At 45.6% G+C, this 27949-nt stretch overlaps 3 protein-coding genes across 3 annotated transcripts; all 3 read right to left on the bottom strand.

The window, feature by feature from the left end:
* Positions 1 to 347: 347 nt before the first annotated feature.
* On the bottom strand, positions 348 to 3905 carry LOC120659996 (histidine-containing phosphotransfer protein 2). The gene is made up of 6 exons (XM_039938308.1): positions 3524 to 3905; positions 3302 to 3435; positions 3099 to 3167; positions 1419 to 1490; positions 1145 to 1217; positions 348 to 785 (listed from the first exon to the last, which is right to left on the bottom strand). Exons 1-6 carry the CDS (start codon positions 3581 to 3583, stop codon positions 756 to 758), a joined length of 438 nt encoding a protein of 145 aa, XP_039794242.1. The 5' UTR covers positions 3584 to 3905; the 3' UTR covers positions 348 to 755.
* Positions 3906 to 6885: 2980 nt separating this feature from the next.
* Positions 6886 to 20033, bottom strand: LOC120659995 (flagellar radial spoke protein 5-like). Its single transcript, XM_039938307.1, has 10 exons — positions 19629 to 20033; positions 19087 to 19171; positions 18862 to 18978; positions 18299 to 18363; positions 18093 to 18181; positions 17927 to 18006; positions 17731 to 17842; positions 17532 to 17651; positions 17217 to 17423; positions 6886 to 7128 (listed from the first exon to the last, which is right to left on the bottom strand). The coding sequence occupies exons 1-9, from the start codon at positions 20005 to 20007 to the stop codon at positions 17241 to 17243; spliced, it is 1230 nt and encodes a 409-aa protein (XP_039794241.1). The 5' UTR covers positions 20008 to 20033; the 3' UTR covers positions 6886 to 7128; positions 17217 to 17240.
* An 819-nt stretch (positions 20034 to 20852) lies between these two features.
* On the bottom strand, positions 20853 to 25313 carry LOC120659993 (monodehydroascorbate reductase 3, cytosolic). Its single transcript, XM_039938306.1, has 10 exons — positions 25093 to 25313; positions 24756 to 24827; positions 23990 to 24041; positions 23814 to 23894; positions 23164 to 23282; positions 22792 to 23011; positions 22521 to 22639; positions 22305 to 22430; positions 21888 to 22028; positions 20853 to 21398 (listed from the first exon to the last, which is right to left on the bottom strand). The coding sequence occupies exons 1-10, from the start codon at positions 25144 to 25146 to the stop codon at positions 21075 to 21077; spliced, it is 1308 nt and encodes a 435-aa protein (XP_039794240.1). The 5' UTR covers positions 25147 to 25313; the 3' UTR covers positions 20853 to 21074.
* Positions 25314 to 27949: the final 2636 nt, after the last annotated feature.

Below are 27949 nucleotides of genomic sequence, written 5' to 3'. Positions count from 1 at the left end.
TATATATTTATGTATGCATGTGGTATCAATCATATTGGTTTCGACTAGATACCATTTTGATTGCAGCATCATACAATACACTGGTACGGTGAAAAACATAAGAAATTCGAAAGCACCAAATACCACTTGAAATCGGACAACCAACATAGGTGCGGGCGTTCAACTCAGTGAAAAACACACTTCACTGACTCGGGTATCCCAGTTCCCAGCAAACACTGAATAGGGATCATGGACGTTGCATTGTCTGCCCCTGGAAAGAACAGGACAGGTCAGCTGTTCGGAAGGGTATCTCCTGCTTTGGTTCTGAACCTCTCTGCATGCTTAGTGGATCCTAGATAAACCCAAGATTTCAGATCCATCACACATGCCCATTCATAACAGCACAAGTGCACAACAAGCAAGACTTCACAACTTCAGTTACGCAGATAGCACGCTGCGGTACAGATGGATTATACACCCGCATCCATTTCCAAAAGCGAGAAATCTGCTAGCTGAGTTACCAGGCAGCCAGTAAAAGTTTGCATACGATGACAATCCAACAAAAACTTGCTACAGCAACAGAGGCACAACGCTAGACAGTCGTTGTTGCCGCTAACAGGAAGCTTTGTGAGCCAAAGTTTTGTAAGCACGAAAACCTCAATGTCAATGATTGCACACGCGTTGCGGGAATCCAGCGAACAATGAACATGGTCTACATCTCCAGAGATACACTTATCATGTGAGATCACATGCAACTACACTCTTTCTTATTCAATTTATTGTTGAGCCTGGATTTGCTGCTCAAGCTGCATCAAAAGATGACAACAGGTCAATAATGCAAAACAGGTGAGCTAATAAAGCTGTTTATGAGCATGAATTTACATAGTATCACAACTCAAGCATGTGAGAAATTAGCTGTTATTATCTTATCGAGATAACTAGCACAAATTCAATTTTAACTGAGAAATCAAACAACTTAAGCATCAATCGAAAATGAACACGGAAACATTAACTAGACAGGTATATGAAGATACCTCCACAAGACACAGGTATATGCTTCAGAAACCAAACAGTTCTTCCATACAAAATTCAAGAGGAAGCAGCTTCTGTTATAGTTACTAAGTAAACGTTTGTAAGTTAAAAAGGCCATGTAATATGAAACTACCTGAAGCATAGTCTGGAACTTGGTGCGCAGATCATAGAACTCATTTCTCACAACGGCTAATGCCATGATGCACCTGAAATAATGCAAACCCACCAAATTCAATAAACTTGCGAAGCTTGAATAGTTAACTGAAATGTATCAGAAGTTGCTATTCTAACTTGATTAAGAAAAATTCAATCTATCTCAGTATTTAGTCATTGAATATATGAAAAATAAAACAGGAAAATGGGGACCAAAAATCATGTTACAACATCTACTATTACTGAATACTGACCCGTCTCTGTTCTTGTCCTGACATAATTGACGGAACTGCATGCAAGTAAACTTCACTTTCTGAGCACCAACACTGAAACAAGCCAAAAAAGAACAGATCAGCAAAACACCATCAAACTGATTCAGTTAAAAAGGATGCTGAAAAGCATCATATTTATAGCATCGCAAGCAACCACTGAATAACTAAAATATATGTGTTAACCTCAAGGTTCAAGTTCAACTCTGCAGCATGATGACATCTTGAGAAACTTACTAGGGTAGTAAGCAATGGTTAGCAGTGCTAGGGCAATATTGTGGGAGGGCAAGCATAATAAGCATTTTTCGAAAGCATGGCACAAATCTGGTAAGCACATGGCCACTGAAGATGAGGCTCTGGGCTTGATAAGTAGAGTGCAGAGTTTATATTGGGAGGTTTGCCATATGATCCAGTGATCCAAGAACCAAGCTACACAATAAAAGTTCAACATTCAAGTATGAGGTGATTGGATGGCTGCAGCTTCGAGCCAGGCCGTTTCTAGGAATCAGGCTCTCGGTAGCCAGGCTAAAGGCATGCAAGAGCTGTATGTTTGGTTGATTGAATCCACGGATACAGGCTGTACATAGCAAGTGATTGGATGCCTGGATGCTTGCATCTTCCATCTCTATTGCGTGCAGCCAAAGTGCCCCCGGATATACTGTGCTAGCCAGGCTCCAGAGAAACGCTCGATTTCTCCGCACCACGGGAGCCTGGCCGGGAGGTCACTTTTGCATCCGGAGGGCTTGGCTCTAACTCTGACGCAGGTATCCAAAGTTCCAAACAAGCGTGTCTTGCATCTCTTGAGCCTGGACGGAGGGCATGCGGGCAACCAATCAGCCCCGTAGGCTCCTAGTTCTCAAAAGGCAAGAAAAATAGAAATGATCTACCACGACAAGCAAACAATATTTAAGATACCCTATTGTCACTGTCGTATTTCAGTTGGTGAAACTACCATTTCAATAGCTTATCATAGCAAAACAATAGTTTCAGAAAAGCTCACAAGACGACAAATTTGATATCACCATTTACTTGCACAGCTGTAATATTGGCAGTCAAGAATATTTAGAATTCCACTGCAAAATGTTGCAAAACAGTTCTATGACCCCTCCTAGCCATTGACCTATGATGGCACAAACGATAAAACTGGAAACCTACTCATCTAAGCACATGGCACACACCACGCAGAGGCCCTGTTTAGTTCCCACCCCGTAAACGCAAAAAAGTGCAAAGGAATCTTATTAATTTGAAGTACTAAATGAAGTCTATTTACAAAACTTTTTACATGGTTGGGCTGTAAATCGCGAGACGAATCTAATGAGCCTACTTAATCCATGATTTGCAACAGTGATGCTACAGTAACCATCCGCTAATTATTGATTGATCATGGATTAATTAGCATCATTAGATTCGTCTCGCGATTTACAACCCATCTGTGAAAAAAGTTTTGTAAATAGACTTCATTTAGTACTTCAAATTGGCAAGATTCCCACGCAATTTTTTTTTGCAAAAACATGTAAAACGAACTAAACAGGGCCAGAGTCAAAACCACATGCCTACTAGTCTACATCACCAACACCTAGCACGGAGTGGGCACACCCAAACAGCGTCACTAAAACAGAAAAGTAGCGCAGAAATTGAAACCAAAATCAGATGCGGGGTGATCACCTGGCGCTGCTCCCTTTTAGCTGATGCACGTAGGCGTCCACCTTATCGAAGTCCACTACGGGCTGTTCCCTGCACGCAGACGCAAATCCCAGACGAGGCAAGATCAATCGATCGATACTCCATAGTCCATAGCACGGGACGGAGGAATTGCCAGCAGCAGCAGCAGCAATACTAGTAGCAAATCAGGGGCGAAGAGGGCGTACAGCAGGGCGGCGAGCTCGGAGATGACCCTGTCGGCGTCGTCGCAGAAGAGGGTGACGACCTCGGCGACGAAGCCCGGGGTGCCCCCGTCATCCTGCAGCATCTGCAGCTGCTGGAACTGCTCGTCCACCAGACCCTACACCGCAACCACAACAGACCCAAAATTTTTTTTAAAAAAACTCACTTAATCCTTCGGCACGGGGGCGCGGAGAGGCCGGGCTCACCGAGGCGAACATGGAGGAGAGGAGGGCGTTGAGCTGCTCCCTCAGCGCGGCGGCCGCCATGGCAGCTTGCTCGAGGAGCGGGGAGGTCGGAGCCCGCCGCGGTAGCGTAGGAAGCAGGCCGAGCTCGGGATTGAAGGGTGGGAGGGTAGGTGAGTTGAATCCAATCCGGGGCGACGATCGCGACCGGGGAATCTATATATTTATAAACGCGCGCGCCGGTGAGGAGTGGGGGGCGGAGGATTGGATTCGCGAGCGCCGCAAGGTGTGGCCACGGCGAGCCCGGCCGCCCCTGCCCGGTGGTGGTGGCGGTGGACTCGATTCCTCCTCCCCTTCCTGCTGCTGGGGCTTCCCTTCTCGGTTCCTTTCTCCTTTTCCCCTCTCCTTATTTTCCGTTTTTGTTTGAGGGTCTTGCTTTTTTCAGGGCCATCGATTCGACGCGGTTGTACACGTGTACCGCTGCCGCAGCATGGAAGGGGAAAAAGCCGTTGGCTGATTTCCTATTTGGCGATTTTTGTTTGAATTGCATGGTTTCTGGGTTTGTTTGTATCACCGCGCCTACGTTGAATACTTACGGTGAAAGATAAGGTTTGTAATAATAATGAGACACTTTTTATGATACTGTGTCGTGTGTTATCTATCTGTAATAAATCTTTTTGTGCCATGATTTGCCATAAAAGAACAATGATCACCTCGACGTGCCAGCAAAAACTTTTATGCACTGCTTCAAAGGATGCCTTAAAATATTTAATCAGCTGTATACCAGTGGATTTTTTTATTCCATAATTAATTGTTTGCCTTTGAAAGTTGTTCCATGATATGCCAAATAAATGTTTTTTAGGCCATAGTTTAATGTTTACTCTAAAAATAGCTAAACTTACCACTTAAACAATATTGTGACTTAGTTTAATGTTTGCCTAGAAATACTTGGTGCTTTGAAAATAAATGCCATCTTTAGGATATGCCTGGCACTTCTTAAAGCGTTTTTTTACTTTGATTTTGAGAATCACTTTTAATTTGGTTCAAAACCTAGGGTTGCCATGACTAACCATAGATAGTCAGGCTTTTCTAGTCAATTTAGTGTATGATAAATAGTGACTAGAAATTTGTAGATAATTTAGTATATGCCCAAGATAATTTAGTTATGGCAAGTGAGAAATTTGATTAAAAGTTAGGCATATTAAGTTGTGACTTGGAACCAAACACTAACTTGAAACTTGAAATATTATAGTTGCCTAAGAGCATCTCTCACAGATCCCTATTCCCCGGTCCAACTATCGTGCTGGAAGAGTTGGTGCAAACGTAGTGCTTCAGCCTTCAGTGGTCTACCTTTCTCCTTTTTCAATAACTGTTGGGACAAGCCAATAATCAAATCCAGCTCATAAAACCTAGGGGTTGGAACTCCCTCACCAATACGATAGTTTGGATTGAGGTTAGATTATTAAGGAATTTGAAAAAAAAAAAACTCCTCCAATAATCATGAAAGAGCTACCAGCTGGTTGTTTGGAAACGGTTATCCATGATATCTCAAACTGGCCGAGTTCAAAACCAGACATACCATACATAAAAATTCATGATACCCCAGTGAAATTTTTTTATGTTTCTCTAAAATACCATGCCATAATGCGAGCAAAACATCAGAGAAACATTTGATTGTAAAATCATGTTAGTCGTGGCAACCTTAGGCTGTGAACCAAATCAGCCTAGTTCAAAACCAGATATACCATACATCTTTACTGACTGAAATCTGGCTGCAGTAGCGATCAGGGATTCAGCCACGTCAGCAAAAAATCATTCACCGTCAGATCGAGATCTCATGGTAAAATATACCCTGCCCACTTGTTGTTGTAGACTATTCTCCTATCTACTGACGGCATCCGGCCTTGTGGCATCTGAAGGCACGGTTGGCAATAACTGATAAGATGCTTGTTAGAGAAAAGCTAGGAAAAGAGTTTGTTCATCTCAAAATGCCCTAAGATGCAATACGCAAAGATGCAATATTATACCTCTCTTTCTCTATTGGATTTGGGTACTTCAAACTATTTTGGAATTCGACAAACTTGTGCTAAAAATAAGATAGATTATGGGCAAACTCTTTTAGTTGGGTTCAGCTCAAAACCTGAGCTTGTTCAGTGCCTAAACTACTTGCATCTTTGCGTATTGCATCACCAACATCACCGGTAGGAGTGACAATCACCAACCCAACTGATAAGATGGTTAGTGTAAAGAAAAAGAATTTCTCATGCATCTTATATTCAATCTATATCCATATATCAAAGCCTTCAAAGTGCAGCTAGAATCAGTTTGAAATCAATTTGCAAGGTAATATTTTTTTACACCTTTTCAATATATCTCATCAGCACTCTCCAACCTTGTTCACATAAATCTTCATACTCAACTATCAACATCTCAAGGTCTCGCAGAAGTGCTGTTTAGGTCATATTTGTATTTATTGTGGTGAAAGAAGGGGTAAAATAATTTATTAGGGAGGTGGAGCACAATTAGTCTGAAACTTAATATAATTGCAAAATCATATTGCTATTAATAGACATGTTTTTTTAAAATAGTGATTATATTAAAATATAACACGCTATCGTGGAGGTAGCATGAGAAGCTATAGAAAAACGGTGGTACAATATTATATTAAAACCCATGATATCCCAGCGAATTTTTTTATGTTTGCCCTAAAATACCATGCTATAATGCGAGCAAAACATCTTTGCGAGGAGAAACAATTGATTGTAAAATCATGTTAGGGAAGCAAATTTATACTTTTCTTCAATGTTCACTCAAATCTTTGCGAGGAGAAACAATTTGACATTTCTATGCTGTAGCATTTTTTATTGTACAAACTTGATCCATGACATGCGAAATATTTTTATGCCGCAGTTGAAACGTGTCTGTAAGAACATTGATCCACATCAGTGCTCTATGAGTAATACCTCTACTGCAGCTCGACAAAAATGTGTAGAATCCCCATTGAAACTGCAGTGTGATCTGACAGTTGTTCGAGATGAGGATATGCATGCTTGCTCCGGAGATGTTTTGCACGTTGGTGGCCACAACGTCGCTTTCGGTGAGGCTATGATTCTGCCTGTCTCTTTGTTTAAAAAAAAATGATTCTGCATGTCTCTCTGCCTCCACAGCTTTGGAACCTTCACATGACTGTTGCGCCTCCTTTTCTGTTTAAAAGTGGGTCTCCATGGTATCTTCATCAGGGCACACAAACCTGCAGGCCATGCTGGGATTTCCTCTCAACTCCACTCACCCATCACATGATTGGAGCAGCAGTTTCACTTTCACCGGACTGTCAAACCAGGTCACAGGCAGTTGACTAGTCCAATTCCAGTTGGGAAGGTAAAACATATGATAATTGTATTATTGTATTGGTCTAATCAGTACTCGCTAAACAGGGCTATGAACAAATCAACACATTAGCCATCTGCATCGTTGTGTATTTACAGTTTAATAGCTGGGGTTTCCTCCGAGGAGGTTACATGCTGGGGCTCAATAATAGACATTCAGGTACAGGCTTGCCTCAACTGCTCGCTGAGCCGCTAGACTTAAACTAGACAAAAATTCAGAGCTATTGAAAATTGGGCACAAGTGTAACACCTGCCTCGCGGACAATCCGCCAGTCAACGCCCAGATATTTATCTAGATGGTCGTGAGACCCACTTGTCATTCCTCTCTTCCTCCTCTCTCCGTCCAGAGCCGAGCGGAGCTCGTGCGCTCGCCCCGCCGGTGCTCCCTTCCGTCGATCTCCCTCCTCCGGCCACCAAACCTCGATTCCTCGCGCGAGAACCTTCCACGGCACCTCCTCCACCTTCCCAAACCCCTAGACCGGCTTCTTACGGCCGGAATCATCCCCCGCCACCGCCGGTTGCCATTGGAGGTACTTGAAGCTTTGCTCCATGTCGATCCGCTTCTCCGGTCGTCCTCCGCTCGAACCGACCGCGGGAATGGATTTGTGGTGAGTTCCTTGTGCTCCCCGGTCTTTTTCTCCTTCCGCGGTGTGTCGCCGGCGCCGGTGGACGGCCGCCGTCGCCGCCGCACTTGCTGCCGCCTGCGGCGCGGGGCAAAAAGTTGGGTATCGCGGACGGTCCGCCTGGAAGGTGCGGACAGTCCGCCGGTCAGATTAAGTTTGTCCAGAGACGATGTCTCTGGTGGGGGTTCGCAGGATTGAACTGCGGACGGTCCGCCACTTGAGCGCGGACAGTCCGCAGTAGAGTTTAGGATTTTGTCCAGAGACGTTGCCGTCTCTGGTGGTTTGAATACGTGAACTGCGGACGTTCCGCCAAGGGTGGCCGGACAGTCCGCAGGTAGAATTAGAAATTGTTCCAGAGACGTTGTTGTCTCTGGTGGGTCGGTAGAATAGTACGGCGGACGGTCCGCCACTTGGGCGCGGACAGTCCGCAGGGCATTCCAGTTAAAGTAAATTAGTTACATCATTGAGATGCACTCATTTGTTTCATATGCATACGTGTAGCATCCGCAACTGAGAGCGCCGTATTTGAGGTGATTGCGGCACCGCAGGAGCAGCCGACGCAGGCCCAGGAGGAGAGGTGTGAGCACCCGGCCCAAGGCCCGTCTGACCCCAGCTCTGAGCAGCAGCCCGAAGGCAAGCCCCGGTGCACATCCTATTAATTTTAAATTATGACACCTATATATGTATTTATTACTTATGCATTACGTTTAGGAGTTGTTTGAAACCCTAGTTGCATGAACCCTACGTGTCCTTGAGTTGTACTAGTATGTATAGGGCGATAGAAATGCTATGCTAGATAGGGTTCGGTAGAAGTCGAGTAATTCTTGATTACTCGCGAGATATAGGATAGCTTTATGTTTCCAGATATGAGTTACTAATTTAAGGATGAAAGTCTTTAAATGAAAGAAAGAATAGAATCTGAGACCGGGCGGGAGAGGTATAGTTCCGCCTGTGTCGGTTAAGGACCGAGCCGTTGTTGGCCCTGCTGATCATGTTTGAACTGTACTAACCGCATGCCGGGAGTAGGAGGTAGTCGAAACCGGTAAGCCGAGTACTGCTTTGCTTCGAAAGTACAGGAACCCGCACCCAACTCCTGGGGCGAGTCGAGTAGTCGCGGAGAATCAGGGATGCATATGTTTACTTTTGGTGGTCTCACGTTGAGCTCGGCTGACCATATGTCGTTGGGCTGGTTCCTGTAGTTCGAGGCGGGGAGGGGAATGGTTGGTGCGTGTGGTCCGACGGGGCATACGCGTGCCGTGTTGGTTAGGTCCACCTTGCAAGGTTAAATCGAATCGATTCGCCGTCAGTCGCTCTCGGATATGAGCACCTTGGTCACTACGTCGCAGCTTAGTGTTGTGATGGAAAAATGGTTATACAAATATTAGACTATGTTAATTTATATAGAACTTGTGCTAAAATAAGGAAAGTGAGGAATTACTTTAGTTGCTGTTTTCTGCAAAATAACCACCAGCCAAAAGCCTTGCATGTCTATATATGTGGGCTGAGTTATACCCACTGGCCGGGTAAGCCTTGCTGAGTATTAGTATACTCAGAGTTTGTTGCCATAATTATTTCAGGGCACGCAGACGTACACTTCTGTCCCTGCTGCGTCAAGTTCATCCGCCGGGATGTAGAGGGATGTGAGGTTGTGGAGCCAGACGTTTAGTTAGGGATCTCCCTAGCGCACACTTTTGGTAGTTGTAGGCCCCTTTCCTCTAGTTTGGACTCGGATTCCAGTAATGCAAAGTTTGTAAATTATGTATTTATTCGAACTTGGTTTGTAAAACTTAAGGTGAAGTCTTATGTGTATTTGTTGTATTTTCAAATTTGTGTCGTGCTTGTACCATCTGCGTTCACCTTCGCGTGGGACTATCGGTGATGTTTCGATCGGGACGTGGGTTGAGAAAGGATCACCAAATTAAGCCGTTAAGATAATGAGCCTGATGTGTTCAAATGACGGCCATTACGCTTAATTAGAGTTTTAATTTGGCGGTTCCGTCACAGCTGGTATCAGAGCCGAAACGCACCGAGGGTGGTACGGGCATGACTAATTTCAAAGTTGTTCAAAAGTATAAAAAATTTTATTAGAAAGAACGTTGGGTGAACGTGCATATCATTTTATAGTGTTTTCGAGATTTCTCCATAAAAGTTGATGGGGTGTGGGGGTGAGTTTAAGATCTTAAGGACCTTTGTAGGTGACGTGCGGGTCGTAAGGTTTTACAGGCGCGGCGCGAATAGGTTGTGAAAGCGTATCGGTCGGACCGGAGAACACCGTCAGGCAGTTCAAATGTGTTGCGCGGACGGTCCGGTCATGACAAGCGGATGGTCCGCCGGACATTAGGGAAAATTTCCCAGAACCGGTTGAAACTGAGTCGGGTTGACATTATGTACAGCGGACGGTCCGCGCAATTTCAGCGGACGGTCCGGTTAGCTGAATTTTTGGTAAAGCGGACGGTCCGCCCATATACTGCGGACGGTCCGCCATACCATTTTCGGCTGGACCAGGGCAGATCAGTCAGACCGACTGGTTGCACCAATCGATCGCCTGGCCCCGCCTGCAAGCGTCATTCAGAATTGTTTTGAAGCTCTACATTCTGCATTGTGCCATGAATAGAAAGGTTTAGTTACTATCGGTTTTGTTAATTTATCTGAATGATGGAACTAACCCCGTCATGGCTGAATGCAGAATGGGAGAACCACCGAACCCACCTGAGTTGGCCCAGGCCATTGCGGCCATGCTCACCGGGCGCGACGAGCAGACCGCACTCCTCCGTGAGCTCGTGCAGCAGGGCAGAGCGCCGCGGCCTGAGCCTTACCACCAGCCACCAGTTCCTGGGTACCAGGAGTTCCTGGGGACCCAGCCGCCGCTGTTCCACAAGGCCGACGAGCCGTTGTAGGCCGACAGCTGGCTTAAGACCATAGAGTCCAAGTTCACGCTGTGCCCCTACAATTACAACGACAAGGCGTCATTTGCAGCACAGCAGCTCAGGGGTCCCGCACGTACATGGTGGGACAACCACGTGGCTATGTTTCCTGCGGGCACTCGGTTTTCTTGGAATGAGTTCAAGGAAGCTTTTAGAGTACACCATATTCCGGCAGGGGTCATTCGCAGGAAGCTCACCGAGTTCCTAGCCCTAAAGCAGGGTAACAACAATGTGATGCAATATGCTCATAATTTCAACATGCTCTCACAGTACGCCGGTTATCACGTGGATACTGATGAAAAGAAGCAGGCATGTTTCAGGCAGGGGCTTAGCAGCAAGCTCCAGGATCGCCTGGCGATGTTTAAGCTCAACACTTTTAGTGTGCTAGTCAATGGGGCTATCGTTCAGGAGGATGCCCATCTAGCTCACAAAGCAGAAAAGAAGAGAAAGTCACCGGCTATGGGGTCTTCTAGCGGTGCTCCTCAGAGGTTTCGCCTGGTGCAGTCGGGCCCACAGCGTGCCCCCTTTCAGCACCAGCCACCGCAGCAGTGGGGATACAGGCCCCCTCAGCACACTCAGCCACATGGGACAGTCAGGCCTCCTGCCACTCAGCAGAATGAGCGGCCGGGGTGCAGCAGCCGGGGGTACGCCCTAATTTGTTCCCTTGTTACAACTGTGGGCAATCATGACACTTCGCTCGTAACTGCCCAATGCCACCAAAGCAAGGCCAGCAGTCGAGCCAGCAGAACTAGAAGCAGCAAGTGACTCACTTCAAGCCAGGACAGGTGCACTACACCACCCTCGAGGGTATTCCTGAGGGAGCTCCAGTGATGGCGGGTATGTTCTCAGTAAATGAACAACCCGTTACAGTATTATTTGATTCAGGGGCGTCTCATACCTTCATTAGCAAGGGGTGTGTTGTTAGACTGGGATTAAAAATCGAAAGCATGCCCAAGCCATACTATATTCATTCGCCAGGGGGAAAGTTAATCACCAATCAGTTTGTTAAGCAAGTACCCCTATAGTTGCAAGGAAAAAAATTTCCTATGGCCCTGATAATGTTACCAACCCAAAGGAAAGATATTATATTGGGTATGAACTGGATGGAGGGTCAGGGAGTTACTCTGGACACGACCTCACAATCTGTGCACATTAACTCCTCTATTCATGGTAGTATGACTTTGAATTTGAGGGATCCCGTGTCTTTGACTCGTACGGTGAACCACGCCGAGGACAAAAAGCTAGCAGATATACCAATGGTGTGTGAATATCCGGACATCTTTCCGGATGATTTGCCTGGAATGCCGCCTGATCGTGACATGGAGTTTACCATTGAATTGCAACCGGGTACGGCATCGATTTCTAGGAGGCCTTACCGGATGCCACCCAATGAGCTGGCGGAGTTAAAGAAACAATTGCAGGAATTGCTTGATAAGAGCTATATACGTCCTAGCACATCACCTTGGGGCTATCCTGCACTCTTTGTGAAAAAAGAAAGATGAAAGACTCAGGTTGTGTGTGGATTATAGACTTTTGAATGCCGTCACGATCAAGAATAAGTATCCACTTCCCCATATTGATATCCTGTTTGATCAGCTATTCGGGGCCCGAGTATTTTCAAAAATTGATCTCTGCTCGGGTTATTATCAGATAAAGATTAGAGTTGAAGATATTACCAAGACGGCTTTCTCCACCAGATACGGGCTTTATGAATATCTGGTCATGTCTTTCGGGCTAACCAATGCCCCTGCTCATTTCATGTATCTCATGAACTCGGTGTTCATGCCCGAGCTAGATAAGTTCGTCGTGATTTTCATTGACGACATCTTGATATTTTTCAAGAATGAAGAAGAACATGCAGAGCATCTCCGCATTGTGCTTCAGCACCTGCGGGAGCACAAGCTGTACGCCAAATTCAGTAAATGTGATTTCTGGCTCAAGGAAGTCCAGTTCTTGGGCCACATCATCTCGGGCAAGGGGATTTCTGTTGATCCTAGCAAGATTCAGGATGTCCTAAATTGGAAGACTCTAGAGTCTGTTTCAGAGATCTAGAGTTTCCTTGGGCTAGCAGGCTATTATCGCCGGTTTGTACGGGAGTTCTCTAAAATTGCTAGGCCCATGACTGAGTTACTCAAGAAAGGAGTGAGATTTAGTTGGGACGACAAATGTGAGCAGGCCTTTCAGACTTTGAGAAGGCTTCTGACATCTGCCCCTGTCCTTGCTCAGCCAGATATCACCCAGCCTTTTGATGTGTATTGTGATGCATCAAGTACAGATCTCGGCTGTGTTCTCATCCCTGTTTGCCTCCGCCGGATATTAATTCGGCCATTAATACTTGTTGTAATGCACCAGGTACGGGCCTAGACTGCGTCCTTATGCAGGATCAGCGTGTGATTGCCTATGCCTCCAGAGCCCTCAGACGGCATGAAGAGAATTATGCTACTCATGATCTGGAATTAGCAGCAGTGGTACATGCATTAAAGATCTGGCGCCATTACCTTCTGGGCAATCCAGTGCATATATACTCAGACCACAAGAGTCTCAAGTATATTTTTACCCAGAGCGAGCTAAATTTAAGCCAAAGATGGTGGTTAGAATTGATCAAAGACTATGATTTGGAGATTCATTATCACCCGGGCAAGGCTAACGTTGTAGCCAATGCCTTAAGTCGCAAGGCAAGTTGTAGCTGTGTGTCCGCTACAGTTCTGCATGAAACCTTGTGCCAAGAGATGGAGAAGATGAACTTGGCTATTGTGTTTGAGGGCACACTTGCTAATATTACCCTCACACCTACACTTCGAGAGCAGATTATTGCTGCTTAGAAGAATGATGTGGGCATGGATAAGATCATGCAACGGCTTAGTGAGGATGATCCTCAGGTGCAATGCATCCATCTAGATAGTGAGGGGATTCTATGGTTTAAAGACCGGTTAGTAGTGCCTAAGAACTTTGAGCTTCGGAAACAAATTCTTGATGAGGCTCATCTTTCTAGGTATTCTATTCACCCGGGCAGTAACAAAATGTATCAAGATCTTAGGCAGCGGTTCTGGTGGACTAGGATGAAACGTGGGGTCGCCAAATATGTGTCCGAATGCGATATTTGTCGAAGAGTCAAAGCGAGTCATCTCAAACCTTCTGGTATACTACAACCTTTGGATATCCCTTCGTGGAAGTGGGAGGATATTAGTATGGACTTCATTGTTGGGTTGCCTCCCACGTCAAAGGGATATGATTCTATTTGGGTTATCGTTGACCGCCTCACTGAGTCCGCTCACTTTCTTCCAGTCAAGACACGTTATTCATCTCATCAATATGCTGAGATATATATGGCTCGGATTGTGAGTCTTCATGGTGTACCCAAGACAATTATTTCCGACAGAGGCTCACAGTTTGTTGCCTATTTCTGGGAACAGTTGCATGCATCTTTGGGTACTCAGATTATTCGCAGCTCAGCCTATCATCCTCAGACCGATGGTCAAACTGAGCGAATCAATCAAATTCTGGAGGATATGCTTAGAGCTTGTGTGCTCTCTTATAGCAAGAAATGGGATGAATGCCTACCTCTAGCGGAATTCTCTTATAACAACAGTTATCAGGAAAGCATCAAAATGGCTCCTTTTGAGGCGTTGTATGGGCAGAGGTGTAGAACTCCAGTGAATTGGTCAGAAGCCGGAGAAAGAAGCGTGTTCGGCCCTGAGATGGTCAGTGAGGCAGAAGAACAAGTCCGATTCATACAGGAAAATTTGAAAATAGCCCAGTCTCAACAGAAAAGTTATGCGGACAAGAAACGTCAATCCGTCACATTCCAAGTGGGAGACCATGTCTATTTGCGGGTATCTCCAATGAAAGGAGTCCAGTGATTCGGAGTGAAGGGAAAGCTCGCCCCTCGCTACGTTAGGCCTTTTCCTATCATTGAGCGGTGTGGGCCGGTAGCATATCGTCTGGAACTTCCTGCCCAAATATCCGCGGTTCATAATATTTTCCATGTCTCTCAGCTCCGAAAATGCCTCCGTGTTCCAGAAAAGGTGATTGGTATAGAAAAATTGCAACTGGAGCCCGATCTTGTCTATCCGGAGTACCCAATCAAAATTGTTGATCACAAGACCAGGGTCACTCAGAATCAAACCAGTGATTTCTATAAGGTGCGATGGAGTAATCACTCCGAGCGGGAAGCTACTTGGGAGACGGAAGAATTTGTTCGGACTAAATGTCCGGAATTGCTACAAGCCTATCAAGGTACACACCAATTTCTAACTCTCCCTTTAGCCATTCATTAAATCTCGGGGCGAGATTTCTTTTAGGGGGTAGGATTGTAACACCTGCCTCGCGGACAGTCCGCGCGGGAACGGCAGACAGTCCGCCAGCTAACGCCCAGATATTTATCTAGATGGTCGTGGGACCCACCTGTCTTTCCTCTCTTCCTCCTCTCTCCGTCCAGAGCCGAACGGAGCTCGTGCGCTCGCCCCGCCGGTGCCCCCTTCCATCGATCTCCCTCCTCCAGCCACCAAACCTCGATTCCTCGCGCGGGAACCTTCCTCGGCACCTCCTCCACCTTCCCAAACCCCTAGACCGGCTTCTTACGGCCGGAATCATCCCCCGCCACCGCCGGTTGCCATTGGAGGTGCTTGAAGCTTTGCTCCACGTCGATCCGCTTCTCCGGTCGTCCTCCGCTCGAACCGACCGCGGGAATGGATTCGTGGTGAGTTTCTTGTGCTCCCCGGTCTTTTTCTCCTTCCGCGGTGTGTCGCCGGCGCCGGTGGACGGCCGCCGCCGTCGCCGCCGCACTTGCTGCCGCCTGCGGCGCGGGGCAAAAAGTTGGGTATCGCGGACGGTCCGCCTGGGAGGTGCGGACAGTCCGCCGGTCAGATTAAGTTTGTCCAGAGACGATGTCTCTGGTGGGGGTTCGCAGGATTGAACTGCAGACGGTCCGCCACTTGGGCGCGGACAGTCCGCAGTAGAGTTTAGGATTTTGTCCAGAGACGTTGCCGTCTCTGGTGGTTTGAATACGTGAACTGCGGACGGTCCGCCAAGGGTGGCCGGACAGTCCGCAGGTAGAATTAGAAATTATTCCAGAGACGTTGTTGTCTCTGGTGGGTCGGTAGAATAGTACGGCGGACGGTCCGCCACTTGGGCGCGTACAGTCCGCAGGGCATTCCAGTTAAAGTAAATTAGTTACATCATTGAGATGCACTCATTTGTTTCATATGCATACGTGTAGCATCCGCAGCCGAGGGCGCCGTATTTGAGGTGATTGCGGCACCGCAGGAGCAGCCGACGCAGGCCCAGGAAGAAAGGTGTGAGCACCCGGCCCAAGGCCCGTCTGACCCCAGCTCTGAGCAGCAGCCCGAAGGCAAGCCCCGGTGCACATCCTATTAATTTTAAATTATGACACATATATATGTATTTATTACTTATGCATTATGTTTAGGAGTTGTTTGAAACCCTAGTTGCATGAACCCTAGGTGTCCTTGAGTTGTACTAGTATGTATAGGGCGATAGAAATGCTATGCTAGATAGGGTTCGGTAGAAGTTGAGTAATTCTTGATTACTCGCGAGATATAGGATAGCTTTATGTTTCCAGATATGAGTTACTAATTTATGGTTGAAAGTCTTTAAATGAAAGAAAGAATAGAATCTGAGACCGGGCGGGAGATGTGTAGTTCTGCGTATGTCGGTTAAGGACCGAGCCGTTGTTGGCCCTGCTGATCATGTTTGAACTGTACTAACCGCATGCCGGGAGTAGAAGGTAGTCGAAACCGGTAAGCCGAGTACTGCTTTGCTTCGAAAGTACAGGAACCCGCACCCAACTCCTGGGGTGAGTCGAGTAGTCGCGGAGAATCGGGGATGCATATGTTTACTTTTGGTGGTCTCACGTTGAGCTCGGCTGACCATATGTCGTTGGGCTGGTTACTGTAGTTTGAGGCGGGGAGAGGAATGGTTGGTGCGTGTGGTCCGACGGGGCATACGCGTGCCGTGTTGGTTAGGTCCACCTTGCAAGGTTAAATCGAATCGATTCGCCGTCAGTCGCTCTCGGATATGAGCACCTTGGTCACTACGTCGCAGTGTAGTGTTGTGATGGAAAAATGGTTATACTTATATTGATGAGCGTATGAATTATTATTTATTGTTCCACTATGTGTGCTCTAGATTTGGTTATGCAAATATTAGACTATGTTAATTTATATAGAACTTGTGCTAAAATAATGAAAGTGAGGAATTATTTTAGTTGTTGTTTTCTGCAAAATAACCACCAGACAAAAGCCTTGCATGTCTATATATGTGGGCTGAGTTATACCCACTGGTCGGGTAAGCCTTGCTGAGTATTAGTATACTCAGGGTTTATTGCCACAATTATTTCAGGGCACGCAGACGTACACTTTTGGTTATATGTTCATCCGCCGGGATGCAGAGGGATGTGAGATTGTGGAGCCAGACGTTTAGTTAGGGATCTCCCTAGGACACACTTTTGGTAGTTGTAGGCCCCTTTCCTCTAGTTTGGACCCGGATTTCAGTAATGCAAAAATTGTAAATTATGTATTTATTCGAACTTGGTTTGTAAAATTTAAGGTGAAGTCTTATGTGTATTTGTTGTATTTTCAAATTTGTGTCGTGCTTGTATCATCTGCGCCCAACTTCGCGTGGGACTATCGGTGATGTTTCGATCGGGACGTGGGTTAAGAAAGGATCGCCAAATTAAGCCGTTAAGATAATGAGCCCAATGTGTTCAAATGACGGCCATTACGCTTAATTAGAGTTTTAATTTGGCGGTTCCGTCACAACAAGTATATCAACCAAGCAGCAGCATGAACTAAGCTCTGTACTCATCGCCACAATCCCCGATAATATCCATCAAATTTCTTCCCTTCTTCGATACCTCGGTGATGCTGTTCATGTCCTCTTCATCCAATTCAAGTGAGAATATGGCGTTGGTGTCTTTGATGTGCTCGGAGAGTCCCAATCTCACACCTACCATGGAACCCGCAACAGATGTCTGCTCCAAACCAAAGAAAAAGATCATAATATCAGAAGCCATGAGTTGCTGAATACTACAGATGACGACATGAAAAATCTTCAAGCCAGCTTGATGTAAGATGGATACCTGGTTCAGTATGTATCGCACAGCAACAGTTGCGATAGGAACACCATGTTTCAATGATACCTTCTTTAAAGTTTGCAGCAAAGTCTGGAACAAGCTCCAGCCACCCCAAGCATCGACCATCTGTCACAGACTCAAGAATGAGCGTGATGTGAAATGGAAAGGGGTCAAAAGTTCAACCACAACAATACAAGGTGCTCACCCTCTTATACTTCTGCAAAGATGGGGTATTTAGAGGAGGCCCAGCAAAAGGTATTGATACGTTGGTGTCAAGAAACTTTTCAGACAAAAGACCACCCATCACTGTGCCATACCTGCAACAAGGGATAGTGGGTTTGAATTTTGAATGTATGTTCTACTTAGAGAGAGGAAGAGAGGTATGAAGGCAGGGAGCAGACGTTATAAGTTTAACTCCAGTTAACTGGCAAAGCTCTGCCATTCTTTGCTGAGGGCGCATATCAACGATGGAATGTTGAACCTGACAATCGCAACCATCTCATATATTTGAGGGCCATACAATAACAGATGAAAAGAAACCCTCCGCATAGAGTTGGAGAAATATACCTGGTTGCTAACAACTGGGATTCCGTTTTCTAGAATTATTTGCAGTCTGTCTGTATCGAAGTTTGTCAGAGCTACGGTCTTTATCTTGCCTTTAGAATTTTCAGAACAAAAACGTGTTATGTAAGAATCCATTCATACTGGAAAGGCATGAGAGCATAAATGATAAGAGCTAGTATCTGGTTTAAATTTAGAATTTAGAGTTTTACCTTCCTCCTTCAGGTCTGTGATGTGCTTTAGTGCATCCAAATATCCAGGATTTGCGTAATCCCACCTATTTTATTTTAGGGTATAAGGTCAGCTGAATTACCAGCTGCGACAGTAGTTGTATAATAGAAATTATAATATTCATCTGCATCCCTCAAGGAGTACACACACTATCAGATATCACAGGTTCAAATCAACTTGGCATCTCTGAAATTTTGGGTTTCTAGTACCAAATAAGCACATTTACCTCAGAAAGATGTACTGAATTACAAACACTCAACATTACTTCCAAATGTCCTTCAAATTGATCTCTCATGCAGTACAATTAAGAGCAATGACAATTGGCAAAAGAGACAACTCTAATAAAATTACATCACATATTAATAAATAGTATTTTTTGAATGGTATATCATTGCAAAATGGACTGCAAAAACTGAACTTTAAAGTCACTTGCAAAATCATTCCCAAATTTCAGCAGTGGCTTCTAGCATGGAAGATGTCATGCTAAGAAAATGGCACACAAATATTATGACAGCTATGGTAACTTTATGAGCAATAAACATACCAGTGGAACTGCAACATGTCCAATGCAGCAACATCCATCCTCTTCCTAGATCTATTGATATTATCCTCAACGTAACTTCTTGTCATCTTAACGGGAGGCGGCACCCACTTTGTAAGCCTGCATGATTAAGTCAGAAACAATTAAAGATAACAGAAAAATATCTAAGAAGCCTAAGATGCATACAAGTGGTAGAGACCATGAGGAAATGATCAGCTGATCACTCACCCCTTGATTTCTTCAAGCAACTCAGGTGGGCGCTCCCACCTGACTCTATTGATGAACATGCCATACAAATCCTCTGCTGGCCCATCTGCCAGGACGACAATTATATGCCAGTGTCAAATTGAAAACATGGGGGCTCCTACATTACATATCCGAACATAAAAGCATGATTCAGCCTAAAAGGCTAATTGGAGCTGCTGTAGTTCAGTTCTCATCCAAAATCTAATAAAATTGCAGCTCAAAGAAGTAAATAGAACGTTGCCTATTTTCTGAGACTTATGGACATGACCTATGAACACACTGTACAAGTTCCTAGTTCAAACAAGAAACTAAAAAAATTTCTCACTGGCATTAACAGTTTCAGCTATGTGCAGCGTTTGCACATCAATGGGCAACACGCACCGGGATCAGAACATGTGACAGCACTAGATACAGTATCGCTTCACCATAGAGCAGGAGAGCAAACACATGCACACAGCACACTAGGTGTTTCTGCGAATGCCCAGCAGAGAGCGCGCAGAGAAGGGAAGGGAAAGGGCAAGTACAGTGGTCGGCCATGTCGAAGGTGGTGAGTCCGGCGTCGGCGTACGTGAGCATGGATTCGACAGCGGCGTCGCGGTCGATGCGCCCCCACCCTCCGCTGGTCTGCCACATGCCGTTGAGCACCCGGCATATCGCCAGGGAGTCCCCGCTGTTGCTGACGGTCGCCACCCTCGCCGGCCCCGCGGTGGCCGTCTCCGTCGCCGCGGCGCCGGCCGTGCACCTCGCGGGCCTCAGGCGGCGAGGGAGGGGAGGCGGCGCCGCGGCCGCCGGCGAGACGGCGCGCGCTGCGGCGGACGACATGGGTCTTGCGTGCGTGCGAGCACGCGTGCCACGGAGACGGAGGAGAAGGGATAAGGCGCTGTTGGCCCTTGGGCCTCGCATTTGGGTTTGGGCTGCTCGTGTCTCTTCGCGGAAAAAAAAATCTTTCTAGTAGTTTCTTCAAAAACGGAGAAAAAATTATGCTACTAATTATGTGATTCAAAAGCTTACATTTTCAGTCACACTTTTGGATCAACCAAAGTGTCTGGATATTGATACTTGATACAAAGGTAGACAATGCTATTTTTTGTATAAAGTTGTTTTCTATGAAAGTATACAGTGATAATTGAAAAACGGATTATTTTTAAGGACAAGAAAATTAGCAAAACTGAAGAAAAAAACATAAATTGTGGTAAGGGAAGCATGTTACCGTACACCAATCTCAGACGCTGGAGCTGAGCGTCGCTCAACTAACTTTGTTTTCTCTAGCGAGGATGGAAGTAAAAAAGCATATGCCAAACCCGGAATGCGAAAGGCGCGCGAACGTGGCGCCGAGACAGGCAGCCTAATCCAAAACGGGAGATGCGGGGGCCTTGCAACAATCCCCTTACATATGTCCGCCATGTCGAACGTGGCGAGGCCGCCGTCGGCGTACCGGAGCATGGCGTCCACGGCCGCCGCCGGCTCCGCGCGGCCCCACGACGCGCCGCTCACCTGCCACATGCCGTTCACCACCCGGCACACCTCCAGCGCGTCCCCGGCCTTGCTCTGCATCGTCGTCGTCCTCCCGTCCGCCGCCACGCACCGCGGCGCCAGACGCCGCCGGGGCCGGCACCGACACCTCGATCTCGCCGCGGGCGTCAGCCGTGGAACGAGACAGCCGCTAGCAGCGGCGGCGGCCATTTCAGTGCCTGCTAGGACGCGCGCGAGCGAGCGGCGAGAGAATACAAGAACAAGAGGGCTATCTGTGCTCGTTGAACCCTGAGGCTGCAGACAACAGCTTTATTCAAATCTCAAGTGGTACAGCAAGTGTGCGTGTATGTGTAGTTCAGACATCACGATCAGAAACGGAATGTCATGTGGTTCAAGTACGCATGGCAACATCCGTCGTAGAACACTGCGACCATAAACACAAGAACACCTAAATGATGACGCGAGATGTACATGGAACAATGAAGCAGGAAGCGGTCTCAGATCTTGCTGGCGAACTGGAGGCCCTCCTTCTTGAGCTCCTCGACGCTGGCGACGGCCGGCTGGGTTTTCGCCACCTTGGCGATGGCCTTGTTCTCGTCCGGTGACCCACCTTCCAGGAAGGCGCCCAAGACCTTGCCGTCCTTGATCCAGTACGACCCGAACTTGGGCTTGCTGGAGGTGGGGTCACTATCGCCGAACAGGATGGTTTCACCGACGTTGTCGCCGTAGAACTGCCACCCCAGGTCGAAAGATCGGGAGTAGAAGTACGGCAGGTAGTCGTACTCTGGAACTGATTCCCCGGACTCCTTTCCCTTGATTGCCTGAAAGAAGATGCAATAATATCACAAGCAGCTCAGATGCTGAATGGATAAAACCAAAGCCCGAATCACACTTGTTCTGGAACTCCACATTCAAGTATTTCCCACACTGAAAGAAGGTTTCACACAAAACAAAACTAGTTCACATTGTTCTTAGTGCAACTGCGGCGTTTCCTACTATTTTGTTGTGTGGAACTGTGGAAATGGAGATAGACTGACAACTGAATTCTGCCTATCACAGCTCACACAATTCCAACCAGATTCGCATTATTCTTGCATATTTCAATATTACCAAATACTACTACTAATCAACAGCAGTACGGCACATCATGGAGAGAACTTTAAATAGATGAAACTCTACCAGGCTGGTCTAAGACTCTGAATGCTGCCAGTGTTTATGTGTGTCTATTTATGTGTTAATATTATATTTTGAGTCCTAACAAACCTTATACGAACACAAGTCAGAGATTAAACAAAGTGGGAGTGCCTCACCTTTACAGCCTGCTCTGCAGACTTCCTAGCATGGTCAACGTGTTCTACTCTCCTCAACTCATTGTACATCTTCAAGGGGAAGGTAGCAACATCGCCAATAGCATATACTCCAGGAACACTTGTTTCGAAGAAAGCATCAGTCTGCATGAAATTTTCAGACACATCAGATATTAAGGTGTAAGCAGAACAGAAACAAGTTCGATTTATCAAAGGGATAACTCAAGGAGTGCAACCAAGATGGAAAAAATGCGGAACATGCTGTTGATTAAAAGATAGAACATGCATAACTGCTGTTTTTAACAAGTAAACAAAAAATATAAAATAGAATCATCATGCACATTTTTTTATTGAAACATCCATAAAACTTTCTGCAATTACTGCTCTAAGTTAAAAATGGTAAGTTAGATGCTAACTAACCTTGATTCCACCTTTCTCCTCAGCAGCTTGACCTTTGAAGAGTGTAGTCAATGGTCTGCCTCCAACACCGACAACAACAATATCAGCTTCAAGTACTGTGCCATCCTTTAGCTTAACTGCATTGACCTGTAAGCAGGAAACAGATTAAAGCAAATAAACATTTGCATCTATAAATAGAACTCTACAATTGAAATTAGGTTTGGAAATTATACATACATCACCATTGGCATTGGCATCAAAACCAACAGCTAATGTGCCCTTCAAAATCTTTACCCCTTTGTTAGTATAGTAAGCCTCGTAGAAAGCAGCAATATCGGCAGTGAAGAGCCGGGGCACTACAAGAAATGCCATAGCAGTTCATCGTGTCAATAATTTTTCCACTTCAATTTCATTTAACAGCATAATCACAAGAGCAAAGTTTTTTCGAATGCATAATAAGTAGTATTAGAAAAAGTATTGGCAGCAATATGTAAATGATGACACTTACTGCACCAAGGTTCAGGAAACACCATAGTGACATCATAGTCATTGAGCTTCAGTGCTGCACTAAGTTCAAGCCCAATATAACCTCCCCCAACAACCACAGCCTTCCCACCCTTCTTTGCCTGGATAGCTGCAACCAGCTTGTCAGCATCATCAATTTCCCTTAGGTATAGAATGTTGTTAGAATCAGCTCCTTGTGTGCCAAAATCAGTGAGCTTGATGACCTGAAAAGCGAGTGCAATTAGGTGTGGTTCATTATGTTGAAAAATAGCAGTAACTATGAGTATTCAGTGAACAAAATTTAATAGTTTCTGAGGGCAACATTTTGGGCCATCATCCACAGATAACAAAAAAACTATGAGAAATAAATACATACCGAGGATCCAGTTGCAATGAGCAGGACGTCATATGTAAAGGTTGCTCCAGCTGCACTAGTCAGAGTCTTGGTGGAAAGGTCAGCTTTGACAATTTCTGTGCTGAGCATCAGCTCAATACCTGCCAACAGATGTACTAATATATACGACCAGTACCCAAAATAATAACATAGCAAACATATGGATATTCTTGAAGCACCAAATAAATCCTGGAGATGCAGATGCCATACGTTTGAACTGACCAGCACATTTTCTATTCATGGTTGGACTTTCAATAGTAGCAAAATTCAATTACAACACATCTAAGATTAAAACGAACATTCAGCCAAACAAACATATCATTATAAAACAAACATTTCTCATCAGTGAACTGGAAATTTGTAAGGGTAAAGCAGCAAGGCACCCTCATATTGTGCCGACACAGTGAACTAGATATGGGTGAACAGGTGATAGCTTTACAAGCTAGGTTGGAAAATTTGAAGTTCCATCAAGCATACTCCTTAAAGGACTACCCAGCAGGCAGCAGCTAAGTTCAAATGGACAGTGTAAAATGAAGGATTTTACAAAAGCATTGAAACGCTTTCTCTGAGTACCAAAAGCATTGAAACGCGATTTAACACTGTAAAGTCTGTAAGAGAATTTTGATTTGTACCTTTCTCTGAGTACCATTCAGGCAATAGCCTCTCTCCACCACTTCCGACACACACATAAAATCCTGGGAGCCTTGCAGCATCTATTGACAGTAAGACATAACAGACTTTTTCATAAGCCTATGTGGTGCAGTAGATCAGATATTAAAGGCAAGAAAACATTGTTCGAAGTACATACTCTGAGGGAAGAGGTAACCCTTGCTGAGGGCAGGACGCTCGTATGGAGCCACCTGCCAAACGAATTGTGGTTAGAGATGTGTTGTTTATGCATTAACAAACAAGAACAGTTATAAAGAACAAAAAGAGGCCAGGTGATCACTAGCGCTTGCGAAAATGTGGACAAGGAAGACAAGTAATTTCCTCTCCTGCAACATCCCTGTTCCTATGCGTTTGCCGTGTACTTATGCTCAGTATTTGCCTAGTCAGTTGACTCAGTTCACTACGTTAGGCATTCTTGTAAGCATTAAGGTATTCATAGGTGTACCTGAAGGCAAAAGGTTAGTTTCAACATTTTACAGCAAGTCCATACATGATTAATACTACTACTACTAACAAGTGCGAGTTCTGTGAAGGCAAAATGTTAGTTTCAACATTTTACAATAAGTCCATACATGATTATTAATGCTACTACTAACAAGTGCGAGTTCTGCGGCTTAAGAAAAAGTAGCAACTATCATGGAAATAACACATGCAAAGTGATGATTTAGTAAAGGCACGAGGACAACTACTACAGATACTTCAGCACAAGGCACCATGATTGCATCTGTACCAGTTCAGTACTTCAGTTGCATCTGTGGTCTGTGGAGCACATTTTGGTATTCAGTTCTCTAACAATTGCAGGTGTGAACCCACTTCGCTCAGTCAATAAGAATATCTCATGGGAAAGCTAAAAAAAAGCTGTGGCAAAAGGATCAGGGCATGGACCGCGGAGAGACAACACATACCGCCTCCTTGGAGATGATGGCGAGCTCCCCTGGCTGAACTCCCTGCTTGGCGAACTCCCGGGCCGCGTACCCCTGCAAAATTGGCCGCAAGTTGAGCAAAAACGAGTCCGCGCACGAGATCTAGAGACCATTCAGATGGAACAAGAAACGGATTGGAAAATCGCTCGTTGCAGACAAACAAGCGGGACAGGGGGCACGCCCGGTAAAATCTCAGTGAATTTTCGAGTACGAAGAAAACCATCTCTCGATCTCATGTAGAATCGACGAAACAGGAACCCCGAACGGGGAGGGAGGGACGGAAACTGATCGGGAGATAGGGAGGAGCACGGGCACGCACCGCCGCGACGCCGCCGCCGAGGATGACGTACTTGAAGTGCTTCCCGGACGCCATGCCTGCCTCCGATGATCCGATCGATCGAGCTACCAGTGACCAGTGAGTCCACTCTGCGCGGCGGGCCTGGCCTTGGCGATTGCAGAGGACAAGGAGGATTTGGGAAGGGAGGGAGCGAGACGAGGGGGGAGTGGGAGCGGAGCGGGTGGGGATTAATAAAATACTACCCCTGCTTACCAGAAACCAACCGGGGCACCCGCCCTGCGCTCGGTCGAGCGACTGCCACGCGGGCCTGGAAGGATCCGGGACCCAGTGTCAGTGACTATAGCCCTCGACGTAGGCGGACCATCCGGGCGCTGGCCTTGGTGGTGGCTGCCCATTGGCTGGCTTCGTCCAGGTAGGCGGACCACGTGGCGCGGTCCAGGCCGTTGGGAACTTGGGATGCGTGATCGCGCCGGGCTCCGCCCGGACGGCCTCGCAGAAACAAAGGAGATTCTAGAACAATCTAGAAATCCGGATGGATCTGTCGTCCAGGTTCTCCTCAATCCTCATCCATGGCCGCGTTTGGTTAACACTATAAATAAAATTTCAAAAAAAACGAATGCATGCATAGAGTACTAGACGAAGTCTATTTGCGAAATTTTTTTAGGAATATGTGTAATTTTTCGCGACGAATCTAATGACGGTAATTAATTCATGATTTGCTACAGCGATGCTACAGTAACCATTCTCTAATCGCGCGGTCAAAAATCTCATTAGATTCTTCAGGATCACTAGCGCGGAGTTCTGAAGTTGGTTTTATAAACTTATTTTGTTTGACACTGTAATTAGTGATCAAAATTATTACTATTCTTAGCGCGCTATAATTGTAGCGCGAACCCGGCAAAGAGAAGAGCCGAGAAAGAGACGACAGAGCAGGAACACGAGCACACGAGGAAGAAGATTCCTCTCACACTAATCTGTTCACACCTTCTACTTCTAAAGGTAGTAGCCGATAGCGACGCCAAAAATTAATTAATACGCTACCCCATCCCGTCGCCATCGTTTTCACTGGGGGTGTTAGGTAATATTTAGTTTAAAATTTTTTCCTACAATACATGCATAAAATATTAAATGTAGTTAAAAATAACTAATTATATAATTTAACTATAAACGACGAGATTCATTTTTTAAACATAATTAGTCCATAATTAAACATTCCTTGCCAAGTAACAACTAAACATTCCTTGCCAAGTAACAACGAAAGTGCTATAGTAATAAAATCTAAAAAATTTCACGAACTAAACAAAATCTTAATTGGTGAATTTTAAGTGCACCTCCAACTTTCTTTAATTTAAAATTTTATACTAACTTTTCAAAATGAGATTTCTTTTTAAAAAAATAGTACAATATTTTGAGCTAAAGGGAATTTGAGGTGCACCTTGGACCACCAATTTTGAGCTAAAAAGTAGTACAACACATGTAAAGTGAGTGAGGAGAGAGAGACAAATATTTGTTAAATGCATATAGATACCTATTACTATAGACTGCTTTATAAGCTAGTTGCACAAAACATAAAGGTGGCTGAATGAGTTATTTATTGGCTATGGACTGCTTGTGTGTTACTCCACCGTCTGTGTCGGTACCCAGTAGTAGGGATACTCACTCCTACTGCAGCAAGGCAGGACTCGCGTAGTCATCCATAACTATGCCCTAAGGGGCGGAGCAGCCGGGCCCCAGGGATCCGGCACCTACCTCACCGGGCCAACGGCCCCGGACCCGTTCTCCGCTCTGGGAACGGGTCCGGTGATGCCACGTGTCCCTGAGGAGGGGAAGCTCCGCGCCAACAGCCGATGGCTCGGACCCCATAGGGTGGAGAAGAGAATTTAAAGATCTCATCAAAATATAGGGTTATTTCGAGGGTCTACTAAAATTGCTCTAACATACTGCCGAAACTACTTGGAGAACCCAGCCTAACCTAAACAACTACTCCATGCATGCAAAAAAAAACATATCACCCAGTGGTAGGATGGTCACAGAGCATAGCCCTACTGCTTTCTTCACAATCCAACTTGACCATTATATATTTTAAACTTAAAATTGTATAATATTATAGCTCGGTCTATAGATTTCCATTTGGCTTGCAGCCCGCAAGCCTGGCACAAAGCCCGAGATTTTTGACCCGGCCCAACATAGCATGGCCCAAAATCCTTAGGGCCTGAGCCAGGCTTGGGCAGTAACCCTGGTACGTCGAGCGGCCCGGCACGACCCGCAAAACCACCGCCGGCTCGGTACCTGGGGTCATATATGTTGGCATTTCTTAACTCAACTCTAGATACATAACTAAATACATGTCCTACCAACGGCATCAAGAAATGCTTAACATTCCCTAGCACAATTACTAAAGAACACGGGTATTCCCTAATTCATGATAATTTCGCAAGTGCACAGAATATACCGGTGTAGCATTTTACCCAGTGAGTATATCGAGGTGTCATTTATATTTCCGCAGCGAAGGCGGCGGTGTAAAGAATTTATTAAGTTAGGGAGAACTGCTACCAATTAATATTCAAATTTAAATAGGGGTAAATGATAATATATGGTAAAGGTAGTGTGACACAAGATGAACTTATAACAGATATAACATTTATTGACTACAGAGAAATAAAGAGCAGACAAGGGCACTAGAAGCATTTACTCAACTTAAGCAAGCATGAAATATATTGGAGTTGTTTATTCAGATACATGATCAAATTGGACTAAAGATTCATGGCACAACGGGGAGAACCACATATGTCAGATAGATATGACTGCCTGGCCATCATGGATATTTATGCACCTCCTACCCCCTAATCTAACATGAAGGATTACGATGGCACTGAAT

The sequence above is a fragment of the Panicum virgatum genome, chromosome 2N, assembly GCF_016808335.1.
Source record: "Panicum virgatum strain AP13 chromosome 2N, P.virgatum_v5, whole genome shotgun sequence".
NCBI lineage: Eukaryota > Viridiplantae > Streptophyta > Magnoliopsida > Poales > Poaceae > Panicum > Panicum virgatum.
This window is presented reverse-complemented; position numbering and strand designations above follow the sequence as displayed.